General features: G+C 34.5%; 4 protein-coding genes across 5 annotated transcripts in view; 1 reads left to right on the forward strand and 3 right to left on the reverse strand.

Moving 5' to 3' along the window:
• The window catches only part of LOC129790073 (luciferin sulfotransferase-like), a 767,385-nt gene that overhangs the window by 701,430 nt on the left and 48,004 nt on the right, over positions 1–17,951 (reverse strand). The window lies entirely within an intron of this gene.
• LOC129789708 (uncharacterized) lies at positions 459–5,386 on the forward strand. Its single transcript, XM_055826720.1, has 2 exons — positions 459–2,197; positions 4,792–5,386. The coding sequence occupies exons 1-2, from the start codon at positions 923–925 to the stop codon at positions 4,999–5,001; spliced, it is 1,485 nt and encodes a 494-aa protein (XP_055682695.1). The 5' UTR covers positions 459–922; the 3' UTR covers positions 5,002–5,386.
• LOC129790225 (GTP-binding protein Rit2) lies at positions 5,440–9,198 on the reverse strand. The gene is made up of 4 exons (XM_055827631.1): positions 8,505–9,198; positions 8,214–8,270; positions 6,870–7,273; positions 5,440–6,801 (listed from the first exon to the last, which is right to left on the reverse strand). Exons 1-4 carry the CDS (start codon positions 8,689–8,691, stop codon positions 6,691–6,693), a joined length of 759 nt encoding a protein of 252 aa, XP_055683606.1. The 5' UTR covers positions 8,692–9,198; the 3' UTR covers positions 5,440–6,690.
• Positions 11,060–17,423, reverse strand: LOC129790302 (ras-like GTP-binding protein Rho1). Of its 2 annotated transcripts, none has more exons than XM_055827761.1 (5): positions 17,224–17,423; positions 15,563–15,723; positions 14,151–14,300; positions 13,777–13,857; positions 11,060–13,582 (listed from the first exon to the last, which is right to left on the reverse strand). In XM_055827761.1, exons 1-5 carry the CDS (start codon positions 17,258–17,260, stop codon positions 13,391–13,393), a joined length of 621 nt encoding a protein of 206 aa, XP_055683736.1. In that variant the 5' UTR covers positions 17,261–17,423; the 3' UTR covers positions 11,060–13,390. The 2 variants fall into 2 exon arrangements, with proteins under 2 accessions (XP_055683736.1, XP_055683746.1); XM_055827771.1 differs by having other exon boundaries at positions 17,319–17,408.

The raw sequence follows: 17,951 nt of genomic DNA on the forward strand, positions 1-17,951 counted from the left end.
AATTGGCAATTTTGGAATGGAATAAATCAATCGCCAATTCTGGTTTTTGTTATAGAATTTGGACCATGCACCACTTTATATTTTGGCAAAATAAATATTATTTGAACATGAAATTATTGCAAAAATATTTAAAGAAGTCAGGAGATGCCCTTGTTCTATTTACGATAAAACTTAATTTTTTATCGTGTACAGCCTGGACTAAGGAAATTTTCTACGACGCACATTGAATGAAAATAGGGTACAATGGAGTAATTTCATTGAATTCATTTTCTTAATATAAGCAAAACTTTTATTTCAATATTTGACTTCTCTAGTACACTGATAATTTCATTACTATTTTAATTTAGAGATTTTGAGCATAAATAAGCTTAAAAAATTGTGTAAATATTTTTTAAAAACAAAAAAATGTGTGAGAAAAAAGGGGACATTTTCAAAAACCCATAACCCCAAAATTGCCCGAGCGTACCCTAATTTTCCTACAAAATGGCTGCCGAATAAAGTTTGCGAAAAAGTGTTGTTGAGTATTTTTCGTAATTTACAATGGAGAAATCAAGTGAAAGTGTTGAAAAATTACATCAATTGAAATCGGAGAAATTGTTCTGTGTTCTGAGTAAGAAAGAAGTGCGGAAATTGTGTTACAAACGAGTAAAATTTGTGAAGCAATCGCGCCCATTTCATTGCAATCGTCGTGGTTGCTGTCGAAAAAACAATTTGATATTGAGCACCCAAGGACACAAAATCGTCTTGAATAAAATGCAAAATATTATCTTTTCCATGCGCACGATTAGCCACACGACACGATGGCTTGACTAAGTGGACAAAATGTGTAGTTTATGGACATTGTGTGGATTGCATTTCGGAGAAAATCAATCCAATATAAGTTCTAGGAAACATCAAGGAAAAAACATAATATCCCCAAAGAATGGAGAATAAGTTTAGCAGAAATTTCATTGGATCCACCTTCTGTGGGCCACCACGCTATCAGCAGCACCGAAACACCTCCACAATGTGCCTCTTTGGCGGGAACAATACAACAACAATGGATGAAATGGAGAGTTTGTGGAAGAGGCCAGAAACAACATCCCCAGAGTCCATTCTCTTTGACCTCATTGACACGAAGAAACAGCCCGAAGCAGAGCCAAGGGACAGTCGGATAACAATCATAAAGGCAGCCTGTGTGCCACTCATAAATTCAGTGCGGGAATTCTTTCGTAAAAATCTACCTGCTCTCACTACTACCCCTACCCCTAAACAAGACTGCTCACCGGACTTTAGCAATTCGTCGGTGTACATGGGATTGGTGACAGCTACCCTTCCACCCCGCAAACTGGATCACAAACGCATAGCTGGCGATTTGGTAGATCTGAGTAATTACACTGTGATCCATCGGGAAGAAGTTCAGCCCGAAAAGACGGAAAAATCCGACGATTTGACTGACATGTCTCCCCCACGGGAGGCACCCGCCACAAAAGCCACCAAAAGTGACCTCAACTGCACAGAAATGTGTCGCCCTGAAGCATCATCAGCTGGCGTGAGCAAAAGTGAACGGAAAATGCCCACAAGGCGCCAGAGGGAGAAGAAGACTTGCCAAAATACTCAAAAATCCCACAGGGGGAAGCACATGAAAGAGAAAATGCGCAAAAAATTCGCCTGGAACATTCGGGAGGATCTCAACAGTGAGGACGACTTCGAAGATGAATTCGAGGATGTCCTATCGCAAGAGATCTCCTCATCCATCGAAGACTCTGCGAGCTCTCAATCTCCCCACACTTCCGACTATGTGTGCGATTTTATCGCTTCAATCCCATCATCGGAACCCCGCAAGATCTCACCATGTTCATTTGTAAAGAACCTCCCTGCTGTGCTGCGGATGGACATCCCCTTCTCACCACGAAGACGCCAACAAGCTAAAAAGTCTCCGTCTGAATGCGACAGCGACGACAGCTTCATCGTCTTTTGCTCCGAAAGCCCCAAAGGAACACCCGATAGCACATCCGTCTGTGAACGAATCACCAAATTCAGACCCTGCGATCGGCGTCGGAGGTTGTCTGAGGAGAGCGATGATAGCTTTGTCATCTTCGCCGACGACTGCAAGGACGACACAAACAGTGAGGACGAAGAGACGGCATCTGAGACATCTGAAAGTGATATCGAGAGCGAACCAATACAGCTTGATTCCGGTTTCGAGGAGAGAAAGGTACGTGTGCTTGTGGCTGAGCCCCCCAAGGACGGTCACAATATTCATTAAATTTTTATATACAAAGCTTCCCATCTAAATGACGAAACAAATGAGAAATATTCCGTCAGAAAATGAACAAAAATGCTTTGATCGGCATAAATTCTAACATTGCATCCCGCAATTTCCTTACCCTGTTCATTGCCCTGCACTCTCTGGACTATCTCAATCATTGCAAGGGAAACCGCAGATAGTACTACATGGTAATCGAAAAAATCCCCCCAATCAAGAGAATGATCCGAATGGAAAAATTATATAATATTATTCTTCCCCTGATAAGAGGCTCAACGTGCAAAAAATAGTGCGAAATCGTGAGAATTTATTCAGCATATTGAGAAAATTATATTTCGTTTTTTTTAACTATTTTTTTTTCATGGAGTGTTAAAAAGTCTGTTGTATTTACTTTGTTTTATTATCAGACAGTTGATAGGCAAATTGTGGCTTTTCTCTCTGCCACGAAGACTGGCCTTTTCATATTTTTTTTTTTCATACAGCCACACCTCCCAAAATAAAAGTAAAATTCCGATAAAATAAGACCAAATAGGTAATTTTCCATACATTACTGCATTTTTCATATCGTTCCTCACAGCACTCTCAGCAATTATCCCTTTATCAGTATGTACTTAGGTGTGCGCAGGTAAAAAAAAAGCTGCGTCTAATTGCAAAATTGTTTTAGGCTTTGTGCCAATTAAAAATGAATTACATAGTCTAGTTAACTAGTACATTGAACTGACGAGAAACATTAATTTAGAACGACGTCCTACTTCTATATTAATCTAAAGTAAATTAGGAGAGAGTATATTGAGAGCATTTAAATAGAGAATTTGTCTGCGAAAGGTTAAAATTTAGATTAGTTTTTAAATATTTCTTCAAATTTAATGTCTGAAAATAATCCTTGTCTGCTAATAAACATTCTGCTTACTTAGAAAAGCATTTAGAAGGATCTCGGAAGACGCTATTTTGGGAAATTCCAAAAATACGTATATTATCTGAAACAATAACCTTATCAGTGGGTTATCAAGTAAGACTGGCTTCATTTTGACAAATATGCATTAAATTGAATATAGATCGTTTTGTTCTAAGAATATTTCTTTTCAATTTTTTAAATGAAGAATTTTTTTTTACTTTTTTATTTTATTAGCAATACTATGTCAATTATAAGAAATTTATTCAAACGGGTGGTTTTAAAACACAAGCAATTTTTCTTTAACTGGAAAAATGCTTAAAATCCGTAAAATTGGTTAATAACGACCTAGGATTATAATCGAATTTTATGAAATTTGAGAACATTAACAAATTAACAGTTTTGACAATTCTTTTGTGCAATTCTAACGTTTGACATTTCTTCTTCTTCTAACGCTTTTTGTTTATCCTCTCAATTAACCATCAATTTTTGACGTTTATTCTAGCACAATATGACGTTTTTTTTCTAACGTTTAAATACATATTATAATTTTTTCTTGTAATTTTTAGCTCAGAAATAATTTAGTATTAGACCTCCAAAAAAACTAATCTTTTTGAACTTTTAGGTTACTTAGACTACTAAAAGCTCTCCCTAGCTATGAAGCTGCCTATACTTTATTTATCTTCATATTTAACCCCTAAAATTCAAACCTAAACCGTTGTTCTAAAATAATTTTTTATCTTAAAACAAATATCCTTATTTGAGTTTCTACGCCCCTCACAGACAAATTGAGAAAAAAAGATCCTTATCAAACAGAGGAAAATCTCATCTTCTTGGCAACTTCTCAAGTATCTCCATGCCATGCCATGTGTGTATCTTATCTCGCAAATGTTTACAAAATGCAATGATTCGATGGTGAAGAAAAAATAGAGATCATTTCTTGAGAAATGGCTCAAGGTTTAATCATTTTTAAGTGCGGAATGCTCTCAAAAAAATTTGATGAGAAAATATTGTAATAAATTTTCCACACTTTCCACGACTGTGGTGACAAAATTAAATCCAATTCAAACATTTACGTGGAAAATTTTCAAAAAAAAGAAAAACTTTCTTTTGTGAGAAGGGAATTTGTGAGATTTCAAGACAATATTGTGAAATTTCTCATTCACTCACTGAGCATTATTCATAGGGCTTCACGTGAGTCACTGGAAGAGGAGCAATATTATTTCAAAGTCCACCAAAGACGCTTCTTTGTCTATGAGATTGAATTTGAGGATAAAGAACAAGTCAGACTTGCGCATTTTGGGGATCTATCTGAGAGATCCAAGAGGAGTATTGCAGTGCTGCATAGAGCAGTTTATAATGGGAGAAGCGATAAATATGAAATGGAATGCCTCAAGCTTTTTTGAATGTGATATCGACGATAAAATATGTGCTGAGCGTGCTGACTGAACTTTAGGTGTAAACATGCTGACAAGACATTTTTGTTTCGATACTAACAGACACATACATTAATTTGTGGCAGAAATATATAGATTTTCTATATAAGTTTAATATGTACATAAAACTGCGATAACGTCTCGTGGTTCCTGTTTTTTTTTTATTTTTTCACAACATGATGGAATTGAAAGAATTTTTCTTTTTTGTCTTTTAGGTGCGCTTCAACCTTAAACCGGAAGTCCACGTGATCCGGGCATGGGAATTTGCGTATCGGCAAGCACGGAAGGGCAACTGGGACCAAGTGGCACGCGACAGAGATCGCTTTGAGAAGCGTATTCTCAGTTTGGGTCGTGTGTTGAGTCCCATTTTGGAGCAAAATCACCGTGAGAAGGTGTACAATGAACGATTCCGCGTGGAGGAGTGATTAGGCAAAATTTATCTTAATCAGTTTTCTTTTTGATTTCATCATCATTCAAAATTTTTCTACAATTAGTTTTGATTTACTTTTTTTTTGGGGGGGAAACTCAAACAAGGACAGGTGCAACGCATTGAAGTGTTGGCACAAAATTAGTGAAGAAAAGTGTGGAAGGAGGAGGTAAAATCACAAAGAAAGCTAAAGAAATGGATATTATGTTATTTCTTAGCGAAAAATTAACAATGTTTCCTACATTTAGACATTTAAATTTTAGGTGTAAGTGTAAATAAATGTAAGTTTAGGGCTTATGGGCTTTTTAATCACACCAATATTTTATTTGTTGTTCATGCAAGTGGGAAGTTTAAATAAAGAATAATATAATTCAATAAAAAAATCAAGGTGTTTTTATTAATCATCAGCTTCAGGGGGAAAGAAAAATGCAGGAAGTGTTAAACAAGGAAAAATTTGCTTTATTTGGAACTCTATTTTTTTCTTATTATCTTTTACAAACATTGATAGAAATATCCTTTTCAACTATCCTCTAATGGTTCAATATAATACTTTTTTTTTAGTTTATTTTAAACTTTTTTTTTCTTTTATTTCGTCCTCTACGAAAACTCCAATCGTGGTGTGGCAATATAATGTCTCAAGGTGAAATAATATTATCTAAATAATTTTCTCTTTAGGCAGTAATTAAATGATTTTGTTTTATTTATTTCTTTTCATTCTCTACGCCTTTATGCGACAGCTCTATCATTTTTTTTTCTCTCGTAAACTTATCAGAAGTCTCCGTAAAAATAACTTGTTCCCTTTTAATGTGCATTTTTTTCAATATATTCGCTTTAGCATTTATTATTGTTATTTTCTTCATTTTCTTTTGTTTTAATTTCATTTGGAGAATGGGGTTTGAAAACACGTTACATTTTGCAAAAATTACATTAGATGAGCATGATGAAATGTTGGTACATTCTTCTCTTTATGCGGGAATGTTTTTTTATGTTTGAATAAATCTTAATTGGAATCAATTAAAAATTAGGAAAATCCTTTTTTTGGGTTTAAATGAAATAATTTCTTGTTAGAATTAATTGTTTTCTTATCAAAATTCATAAAGAAAGAAGAAAACTCAATAAATCTGTTAAAAAATGTACCAAAAATTCAAGCAATGCCCTTTTCTTTCTCATAGGAAACACACGAAGAATGCATTTGGGGGAAATATTCTGTTGCTACGAACATTTACTCTTTAAGCTAATCTACGAAATATATTGCTGTGTTATTTTTATTTTATTCATTTCACCTTGTATGGCCTGCCGTGTCCATCTATTTCATGATAATAAATAAATTCTCCTATTGAATACAAGAAACAATTGACAAATTAACTTTCAATAAAATTAAAATCTCAATTAAAAATCTTTCCTATTTTACTGATTTTCTTTTTCTTCTGAAGAAAATTATAATGGAAGACTAAATTGCGATACAAGTTTACCATTCTCTGTACATCAAAAATGCCATCTTTTTTTTACTAAACGAAATGCATAATCACAGATGAAAAAACTATGAAATAACTACATGAATTCAACAATATACATCACCCAATTAGGAACCTCCGCGCAGCATCCCTTTTGTGGACTTTTTTCTTTCTTTTCCAAAGTCGCAACAAAAATGCGTCTTCCTGTAAACTTTGCAAAATTCTCAACTCATTTAGTTCAGATGCCGTCGTCGTCGAAAGACAAGCGCAAAGATCGATCTAATTCGCCACCATCGACTGCGCTTCTGGAAAATCTTCTCCGTACTTGAGCCATTGCTTAGCATCTGAAGGAGAAAGGATCGTGGTCAGGGAGGGGGGACACTCAAAGAATTCTCATAATCAATTATTTTACCCTCTGAGCTTCCTTTTTGCGAATCTCTCGTACGAGAGTGTAAAATGCATCGTCGATGTAGTGCCTCAGAGCTGCTGAAGTTTCATAGAAGGGACACCCAAATTCTGATGCCAGCAGCCGGCCCTCCTCCGTCGTTACACGACGCTGTGACTGAAGGTCCAGCTTATTGGCAATCAACACCAGTGGGATGTCCTCGGTGAGACGTACTCGTGTGATGAGCTTCCTGTATTCAGATGCCTCCTGGAAGCTGTGCCGATCTGTCACAGAGTAGCAAATGATGAAGCCCTCGCCACAGCGCATGTACTGATCTCGCATCGCTGTGAATTCCACCTGACCAGCTGTATCCAATATATCCAGCAATGCTGCTTCACCATCAATCACTGCCTGTTGCTGGTACGAATCCTCTATTAAGGGATGAAAGGAATATTAAATTCTAATTTTTTCTGCGCATTTAGCCCGATTTTCTTTCAAGATTGAGGAAGAAGTTTCTCAAAGATAGCACAAAATTGTACTTTCTTAAAAAAAAAATACTGGAAATTGCCTCTTATTCCTCTAATTATATTTTTTAGAATCTTTATGTTCTTATTAATTCTTTAAAATAAATTGAAAAACAAAAATTAATTAACTGAGATTTAAAGAGGCTTCTAATGTTGCTCTCAGTCAGACCCAGAAATCACGAAGAGATCATCGGATTCAGGATTCTTTTTTTAGGATCGCATGATTGTGGATTTCAAGATTGCATTTGTACTAGGAGAGAATGTTTTTAACTGCTTTCTTGATTACAATTTATACGAAAATCAGATATAGGTACAGTGTGGGTCATAAAGTCAAAAAGTTTTAGCACTGGAATTAATTAAAATTTTAGAGATTTTAATTTGTTGATTTGACTTCTGATGAAGCATGTTAAGAACTCTCTTTATCCTTTTTTTTTTCTTCACAAAAATTGAACAATTTTTTTTGATCCCTGATGAAGGTGTCCGAAGGATCCGAGGGGCGGAAAACTTATGTGGGTTGTTCTAGAGAATTCCTTAACATTTCCAACCCACTGGTATTTTTTTTAAACCTGCGCACAGTTTGTTGTTGAACCTGGATTGCAGAGCTTTGAAGAAGCAACCCACACACAGTGGTGGTCGTTGAAACAACACCCCAACAAGGGATGGCACAATACGTACCACCCTGATTTAGGTCTTATGTGTGGGAAAAATATTCTCAACATATTAATTTCTTTAGAAACTTTTATGCGCAATAATCATCTACCGAGAATTTCTTAGAAGAATAACATAGAAATGTCCAAATTGAGCTCCTCATGCGCGTAATTTCTATCTTTGAACCCGCATTACTCACCAATTGTTGGGTCATGAAACTCCAAGAAGCTCCTGGTAACGAATTGGAGAGTCACGGCTGCAAAATAAATGATTTTGTGAGTATAACCGCCAAGATGTAGGCTGTGTGTACGTTCAGGTTTTCTGGAATCCGCGATGGAACATTGTGATGTCATTGGCTTCCCAAAGGATGATGATTCATCCGCTTGGGCAGCGTGGATTAGTCATCACATTGTTTTGCGCCGCGGCATGCAGACAGAGAGCGTTGAGATTACACAAAAAAAATAAAACAAATTGATTGTTGGCTCTTTACCGGATTTCCCAACGCCTCCATCGCCCAGCATGACAATCTTGTAGACGCGTAGGGCGCCGCTCTTGCTGGTGTTCTGCTGAATCCCCGATAGGCCTTCATTGCCTGCACTGCCTCGTTTCTCCGTTGACCGAGACTTTGTCTTTTTCCTCGCTGTGCACCCCACAGTAAAGTCCCCAGCCATTTTCATACTACAACCCAAAGCTCCCAATGTGCGAAATTACAGACAACTAGCCATTTTTCACGCGCAGAAAGATGTGTGTAGGAGAGCAATTTTTTTTCCGCGTTGAAGAAATTGGAGAAAAAAAAGTAAGGAAATGTTCTCAACAACTCACGACACGCTTTTTGCGCTACAAAACATCCCGCTTAGGATGCTCTGGGCATTCTTCTTCACACCAACTACCCACGGAGACACTGAGTCTAGAGGTGTTTTAGCGGTGTCGGATGCTTGGGAAAATATTGCCCTGTGTTCCCCCCGTGAAAAATTGCGAGTAGTTTTTCACACACTCAGCGTAAATGGAGAAATTATGGCGACTGCCCATGTGCGCACGCCCGCGCGGGAGATGAATTTATTGAGTGACGTAATTGACCAGAACACCGCCAACAGAAGACACTGAGACGAAGCTAAAAAGGCAATCACCAGAGCATCCCTCCATCGAGGATTTCTCCGCATCTTCCTTCTTATTTTTCTTTGTATTTTGTTGTTGGTTCTTTGGATGGTCAGGATGATGTGATCACAGGGGGTAGACAAAGCTCTTTTTTACCCGAACACAGCAAATAATGGCGGACGGTTTGCAGAGAAGTTAAAGGAAGAAAATGACGTCATTTTATTTCCAAAAAGTGCATCAAAATTTTTAAAATCAGTTTTAGTGCATTAATCTTCGTGAGACACCCCTCAAAAGCTATCAATCGATAGAATATTAAATTATCTATCCAGTGGTGGTGGATTTTTTCAGATTGAAGCATTTTCCTGGGTGTCTCAGCGAGTGATCAGTGAATTCCTATGGAAATAGAGTCTTTGTCTACCCCCTGTGTGATCATTCTATTGTTGATTCCCGAGTCTTATAGACTTCTCAGAGGGATGTTCTTGAGATCCGTAATTGCGTCTCTTTGCTGTTTGTTTATAAATGCGTGGAAAAAGAATTTCTAAATAATTTAACGCAAACATTTCCACGAAACAAAGGCAAAATATTTGTTCCAGAATTGATTAGTATGAAGAAAATTGGGAAAATTGATTTTTTATGACGACGTTTAGAGCTTTTTCTTTGTTACTTTCATCATGATTTTTCTTTTTAATCTTAAACAGTTTCTTATAATATGTTTTCCTTTTGATTTAGTTCTGATGAAGACAATAAAGAGATTCGAAACGTCGTAAAAATAAACTTCGCTTCACATAAAATTTTATACCTATTAATTAAGCGATAAAATAAAAATGATTTCAAAGAAAATCTGTTTGCTGTGGCAAGTGCAGTCCTCCAAAACGGCTGAACCGATCGTGATGCTTGCTAAGAGTTTGAGCGGACTATAAATTCATTTAAGTCTTTAAGAAATTTTCAAAATTATTTCATCCCAATATAGGGGAAGACGGGGTAATTTGGCCACTTTGGCAAAGTCATTAATGGGAATATCTCAAGTATGGTAAATGCTAGAAAATCCATTTCTCCACAGTTTATACTCCCCATAAAGATAATCAATCGTACCAAGTTTGAGGAAAATCCGATCATTAGATTTTCTTTTATTTGATAAAAATCATTTTTTCACTTTTTCAAGTGCTTTTGGCATTTTGAATGTACGTCATTTTCGAAAAATTTTTAAGACTTAAAAATTAACTTTTAAGCCATTAAGGGTCATTGATCCATCATAAACACGATAGTGACATCCATTTTCCGATATCGCAAACAGATTTTCCTGTGGAAATGGTTTTATCCGGAAAATTGGAGTGGGGTAATTTGGCCACTTGAGTTTTTCCGGCACATTTTCCGACGCACATTTAAGATATTTATTGTAGTTGTGCCTTTTAATGTTTTCTTACAGATTATAAGCAAAGTAGGATAAAATATTTGAACTAAAAAAAGAAATTTACGATAATTTGAAAAATGGCCTTTTTTAGACTTTGCCCGTTTATGGTTCAGAAAATGTTAAAGTTTGAGCCTCTGTTAAATATTTTTATCTGGCAAATTACTGGAAATGAATCTTAGATAAATATCCTATCTTCCAAAAAAATAATCGAAAAAATAAATTTTTTTTATTGTCCAAAAATTTTCATGTTTAATTATTTGTGCGCCAAAGTGTCCAAATTACCCGTGCTCGGGGTAATTTGGCCACTAAGCTAAGGGTCCAGGAGAATGGAAAATTCACCCATTTCTCATCGAGATAGAGAAAAGTGTTATATGGGGAAGTTGTAGGCCGGAAAATTTCCTACAAAATAGGGCTATTTGGTTTTCTTCATACTACCATACTTGCTTGATATATTCCAAAAACCGCCAAAGTGGCCAAATTACCCCGTCCTCCCCTACTAAATTGCTCTATAAGGCACCAAAAAAATATCCAAAAAAAAGTTCGTTCATTTTATATATTATTATTATAGATTACATCAAATTATAACATTTTTTTCCTTTAAAGATTGAACATACTTAAATTATTCAATAGTTTCCATATCAATTTACGGTAGATTATTCTCATTTTCTCAAAGAAAAATTCCTATGATTTATATTTTACTCAATTTGTCGTTTTGTTGTTGATTTTTTTGTTGTAAGTTTCGGTAAAAAAGACTTTGGATGATCTCAAGGAAAAAAAGAAATATTAAATTAGCTTTTTTTGTTTTATTTCTTAAGACGAGAGCACCAAAAAAATGTCACCCTCGTTTTTATGCGCATTCATTTTTTTACCATTTTTTTTTCATCTGAAATTTAATTACATAAATATAAAAATTTTGAGCTTCTAAAACCACTGAAATAAACTTAAAGTTAAAAAGTCAAAAATATTCTTCTCTGTGTAGTTTTTCTTTTCTTTTTTTTTTTTTAAACTTCTTCTCTTTTGTATAAAATGATTCGGTTAAGCTATAGAATTAGCACATGTTGGATATTGGAATTTTCACTATATATTATTATGAAATATTTTTTACTTAAAAATATGCAAAACGAATTTTTCTTTCACTTATAGAGTCGTCCTATATGATTTTCTTTTAATCAATTTGTTCAAAAATTTTACAGTTTTTTTTATCTGCAAAAAGTACAATTCGCACGCATAGATTTTTTTTGTTTGTTTTCTTTCTCATGAAGAAACATTTAAAATGTATTTTGTGTGTGTGAACGTTTAAAAATTTAAATAAATCTTTCTATTTGTTTAAAGAGAAATAAAAAAAAATATTGAAAAACGTAGAAAGCACAAAGAAATTATTTTTATAAATTAAAAAAAATCACCTATAAATCATTTTAATACTTAATTTTATGGATGTTTATTACAAAATAGTTTTTTTTCTTCACTTCTATCTCGTACTCTTTCTTTCTTTTTTTTTATTTTTAAATAAGCTAGCAATCTTTCCTATAGATTTTTTTCTTTTTTGAGGTTTTCCATGCTGGGTAGGTATTTTTTTTTATTCACCGGGAAACATTGCAAAAAAATATATATTAAAAATGACAATAAAATCTTAAAAACTGCATAATTTTGTTCACACACTTATTTATGTAGCTACATTGAAAATTAGGCACTTTTCATTTTAAAAAGAAACTTTTACAATAAAAACTTGACATTTTTTGTATTTTTTTCTTTTTAATTTTCAAACTAAATCCCATTGCATGAAGGATAAAAAGAAAATTGCATTTTCAACACAATAATCCTTGCTTAATTTTTCTTTAAATTTAATTTTTCAATTTATTTTTTTTCTTCTTTTTTTTTGTAAATTTTCAATAGTAAACAAATTGCTTAGTTTTTTTTAGTAATATGTTTTGTCTCATTTTTTTATCGAAAAAAGTTCGTTATATAGTTGATTTTATGAAAAAGGATATAATTGTTATTTTTTAAAACGATTTCCATTTTTTTTTGTAACTTCTTGCATCTTTCAATTTACTTAAAGTATAATTATGTTACAATTACTTTTATTTTTTTTATCTTTTTGCTTATATTGAATATATTGATGTAAGTTTCTTTTTTCTTTTATTATTGATACAATTTGTGGATGTTTAATGTGCTTTCCCATTTTTAATTGAAATTTCCCAGAAATTAATCTCTTCTTCCACATGTTTGATAAATATGAGGTGAAAAAAAATTGAATTACTGCAGATGCAAAGAAATATGTGAAATCATTTTAATCTTTTCTTTCTTTCATTTTTGTTAATTATAGGAATTTCTTTGACGGAAGCCTTTATTGAAAAAAATGCTATTGGGAAGAAATGCAAGCATTTTGCGACATCATCTCTCGAAATCTAAGCACATTCCCATGCGCAAATTCTCTTAGTTTTCGAGAAAAATCTCTTAAAACAAAACTCCAAAATACTCACTTTGAATTTATTCACTTAACCACCCCATTTTGTAAGAAATAAAAATGATTTTTTTTTAGAAAAAAAAAGGAAGATTCAGCTAGATATCTTCATTTCCATGAATGATCGCTCCTTAGTTCCTCGTATGAAAAAAAAATCTCAAAATGTTTTATTAGAAAGTATTTTATGGTTTTCATTTTATTTTCTTTGTTTTTTTTATAAACATATTTCATCAAATTGTTTCCTTTTTTTTATTCACTACTATAGAAATTCCGTAAATAAAAAGTTGTAAATATTCTTTCTTTTATTTTTTTGTGTGTAACATTAAAATCTTCTTCTCAAGAAAAAAAAAGTAAGAGTTTTTCATTTTAGTTGATATTTTTCTTTCTTTTTTCTTTTTTTTTTCAATTCTTAGAGCAAAAGGCATCTAGCTTTCTTCTTCTTTTTAACTTGCAAAGCGGCTCGGGTGGCTGTCTCAAACACTTCACGAACACCTTCTTTTGATTTAGCTGAACACTCTAAGTAAGCGAACGCATTTATTTTCTCAGCCATTGCACGTCCTTCCTGTGGTTTCACCGGTTCTTGCTTCATTTTAGCCAACTCCTATAAGATCCAATTGGATTTTTATGTTTTATAAATAATAATAGGATAGCCTGAAAGCTAGGTCATGATTTTGGCGAGTAAAACCTCTTAATTGGAATGAGATATCCTGCAATTTTGTCGCTAAAATCATGCACTAACTTCCTGACAAATCTGTAAAATACAAGAAAGGTCTAATGAAGAAAACTAAAACTTACCTTAATTGTATTAGGATCATTTCTAAGATCTTTCTTGTTACCGACTAAAATAATTGGAACATTGGGGCAAAAATGTTTCACCTGAAAATAAAATTAAGAATGAATTACAATCCTCTTTTTCGTTGAAAATTTTTTAATCCGGATATGCTCAGTCAGGTATTTTTTCTTTGCAATTTTTGCTTAATCTGGCTTCAAAATTGTCTAGAAAAGTCATTTCTGAGTTTTTATAGCTCTAAAAGTCAGCCTTTAACCGAATCTAGAGAAATTTATCCATTTTAAAGCTCTCAAACTTAATGAAGAAATAATGCCGAAAATACTGAATATAGTAAAGCAAATCCGGATTAAAAAATATATAATTAGTAAAGGCTTCTTACTTCTGGTGTCCATTTTTCTGGGATATTTTCCAATGAATCGGGTGAATCAACTGAAAAACACATCAGGATGACATCGGTATCTGGATAACTAAGAGGTCTCAATCGATCATAGTCCTCTTGTCCAGCCGTATCCCATAAGGCGAGTTCAACCTACAAGAAAAACCCAAGAATATCTTAATATTATTGCAGAATTGCAAGGAAATAATTTTGTTCAATTTCATTATCAGTTTGCTGGTATAAAACAAACACTCGTACTTTGATTATGATTCAACATTCCAAGAAAATATAAGAATTCCGATAAAGTGAAAAATCTTCAAGTCAGCCCGTTTATTGTATCAGATATCCATGGTGTAAAAAATTGTTGAAAGAATTATCTTTGGGGGGAAACAAATCTAATCATTATTGTTCACAAATTCTAATTGCTTTTTCCGGGAATAGCTCTCCGCTTAGCTGTGTGTGTGTGTGTGTGTGTGTTTTATAGAAAATTGATAACGTCAAGAGTATATTTTTGTATTTTTATGAGATAAAAATTAAAAGGGGATTTTAGAGGGGAGAACATTTCCACATTGGGTGGGGAAGTGCTTTTTAATACGACCAAAAGAATACACAGGAAATTCATCCCCAAAGATGACTAAAGGGGATACTTTTTTTTCCTCTCATCTGTGCACATTGAAAATGCAAAACTTTACATCAGGGAAAAAAGTGAATCATTCATCTGTGTGAGCTTTTATCGCTTTTTTTATGTGACTTTTTTATGATTTTATGAATAGAGAAGGTTGGCCCAAATTGGGCTATATTTGCCCTTAATTCTCTTTGGGTCACATTTGGACCATTGTCCCCTAGAATTTTTCTGTGAGAGAAATTTCTTTGCGTGGAAATTGGGTGACAAAGATGGTCAAGAAGAGAGTAAAAAAAATGAGGTCTCTTTTTTTCATGAGGAAATCCTTCCGATATGGGGAATTTTTTTTTGAAGCCTTGAGGGGTATTTTTATCAAATATCGCAGTGAATTTTCTTCTCTGTGTATTTATTTGCACAAAATTCAGAGAAGAGCATCATCATCGTCCCCGCGAGCTTCGTCTTTCGGGCACAGCGACAATTTCTCTGTGAGAATTATTCACGAAGGTTAAGAGCGCGTCATCAGCTCTCACAAAAAGCGCTACACACACGATGCACAGCCTCCACCGTTGTACACCCCCAACTGGCCACCACCCTCCCGCTCTCCCAAAAATGCGAATAAAGCCGTATCCACTTCCCACCCCCACCCGCCGGGTACCAAGCATCCTGTTGATTTATCATCACTCGCACACACACCACCACTCCCTCCGTCGCACAACTCACTCTCCCCTTGATAAATTCCCCCCATAACAGCAAGGGCACACGCCCCAATTTCCCCGGAAATATGTAAACATACCTGTTTTCCATCTACTTCGATGTCTGCAACATAATTCTCAAAAACTGTCGGCACGTACACCTCCGGGAACTGATCTTTGCTGAACACAATTAGGAGGCAAGTTTTACCACATGCTCCATCTCCGACGATTACCAACTTTTTGCGGATAGCCGCCATCGGTTCTGATTAAAGGAAGAGTTCACCAACAGAATATAAACTTATTGGAGTATTTCGGTAATGTTAAAAACAAATGCAATAAAATAGAAAACACACAAAATTATGGGAACAACGCCTTCTTCGATTGCAAGCAGCCAACCGAGCTAGCACTTCTTCTTCTTTTTCTTTTTGGAAAAATAAAATGGCGACAGGGAGAGTGAGATAACCATAGAAGATTGATTGCGAGAGCGAGAGAGTCTCTTTCTTTTTACTTGCTGATTTTTGTTTTTTATGGTGAGAATATTATGTTTATATTTTTATACTTTATGCTAAATACTCTAATTAGTAAGCTTTCCTTTTATTATAAATAATTCGGAGTATTTAAATGAGTTACAGACGCTTCAAAATTGAACAAAAAACATACTTCTCGCTCTCACACTCTATATCTATTTATCTCCCTTCTCCCCAATTCGTATCGCCATCGGCTTCCAATCGTTAGATATATCTTTATACGACATTTTGCTAAAGCTTTTCGACCAATTTGCCAATTTTATCGGCACAAGCATCTCCATATTAATGGTATTTGTGATTCTTTTGTTTACCTTTTTGGAATTATTTATATTTTACAGGACTACACGACAGAAAAATAATTTTTTACACTTTACATTAATCCCAAGGGTTAGTTTTTTTTAAAGCAAGAATAACACTACCAATGCGGATAAGGACATAAATTATAATTTCCAATTACCCAAATTTAAGCATTTTTTTTATCAATAAAAGGAATAGGAAAATATTGTTAAATTTCTCTTTTCAAACTCAACAAATAATCATTCTAAATAAAATTAAATATTTATAGAATTTATTAGTCGATTACAATATCTGTCATTTTTTCTAATAAGAATATACTGTAAGTTAGAAGAGAAGGGAACAAGCAAATTAGGATAGTCCGGTAAATGCGGCTAAAAGGATTATGGAATTCGACTGGAATGGTCACAAATTCTTCTGGCCAAAGAGATTCCAATCCAAGCAATCCTCAACAGTATGAATGAAAATGGAAAAAGCCTAAAATATTCGCTTTAGAATGAAAACGATGACGTCATATGTTATGTATATCAAAAGGATTGGAAATTGCAATTTGATTAGCATTGGAGAGGGGTACGAGCGTAGGGAAGCGCAGAAAAAGGCCACAAAAAGCGTGGAAGTTCCTTGAATGGGGAGCAACAAGGCGTGGAATTCAAATTAGTATTATAATTCCTCCAGCCATCGCGGAAAAATGAATGACCCCCATTTAGCATGAACAAAAATGCACTTGAACTTTTTTCCCTGAAATCCACAATTTTGTACCTCAAATAGCAATGCAAGGGCTGTACAAAGGAACTACAGACACTACTGGCTAGCTCGTAGGCAGATTTGTGTGATGAGAATATGATTTGGAAGTGAGAAAAATGCTTTTTTTTACAATGAAAATGACGGGAAAAAAGCAGCCGAGAGGCAAGGCGAGACGCAAACATTACAACACAAAATACCTGGGTTATTAGCTTGGCCAGAGGAAAAACACCACATTACTTTGTTCCGTCACCACCTACATGCAATTTTACACAAATCAGATCGCTTTTCTTACTTTTCTTTTAAGATTTTTTTCAATAAAATTGAAAGTGATGAAAAAATACAAAATACGCCTTATACAAAAACTGTCAACTCTCTGAGAAACATCACCTTTCGTAATGTCTGCAACCTTGATGAAATGCATGTTTTGAAACAAATGTTTCTTCTCCCAAAGTAAGAGCGGCTGCAAAAATTTTTCTTTTTGCGGATTTTTTTTAGGATTGTCCCAGCTTTTCCGGCTTCTTCGTGCTCACATCTTGTTTTCTCTAAAAGAAAATTGAAGTCTTCGAATTTTTTCATTGCGAAATCTCAAAATTAGCACCCTCAGAAAAATTCAGAGTACTGCGCCGATTTACAGCGGCTTCAGGCGCTTCAGGGTAAAAGAATAAATTTTACCGATTTTACCCCGTTTTGGAGTTTTTTTTTCTCGATTTTTCCGGTTTAGGAAGAATTCTTGGGGTTGGAGAGATGAAATTTGGAGAATTTTGGGGTGTTTTTGTAGGGACTTATGAGAAGTTTGTCCGCCGGCGGTTTTCGCATCCTTTATCTTGCGGAAAATTTTAAAAAATTAATTTTTCCAGGAAAAACTCATTTTTGGGGCGCCAAAAGTTGGCGGGTGGCTCAGGGGGGCCCAAAGTACGTTCAATAA

Source organism: Lutzomyia longipalpis, chromosome 1, assembly GCF_024334085.1.
Source record: "Lutzomyia longipalpis isolate SR_M1_2022 chromosome 1, ASM2433408v1".
Lineage (NCBI taxonomy): Eukaryota > Metazoa > Arthropoda > Insecta > Diptera > Psychodidae > Lutzomyia > Lutzomyia longipalpis.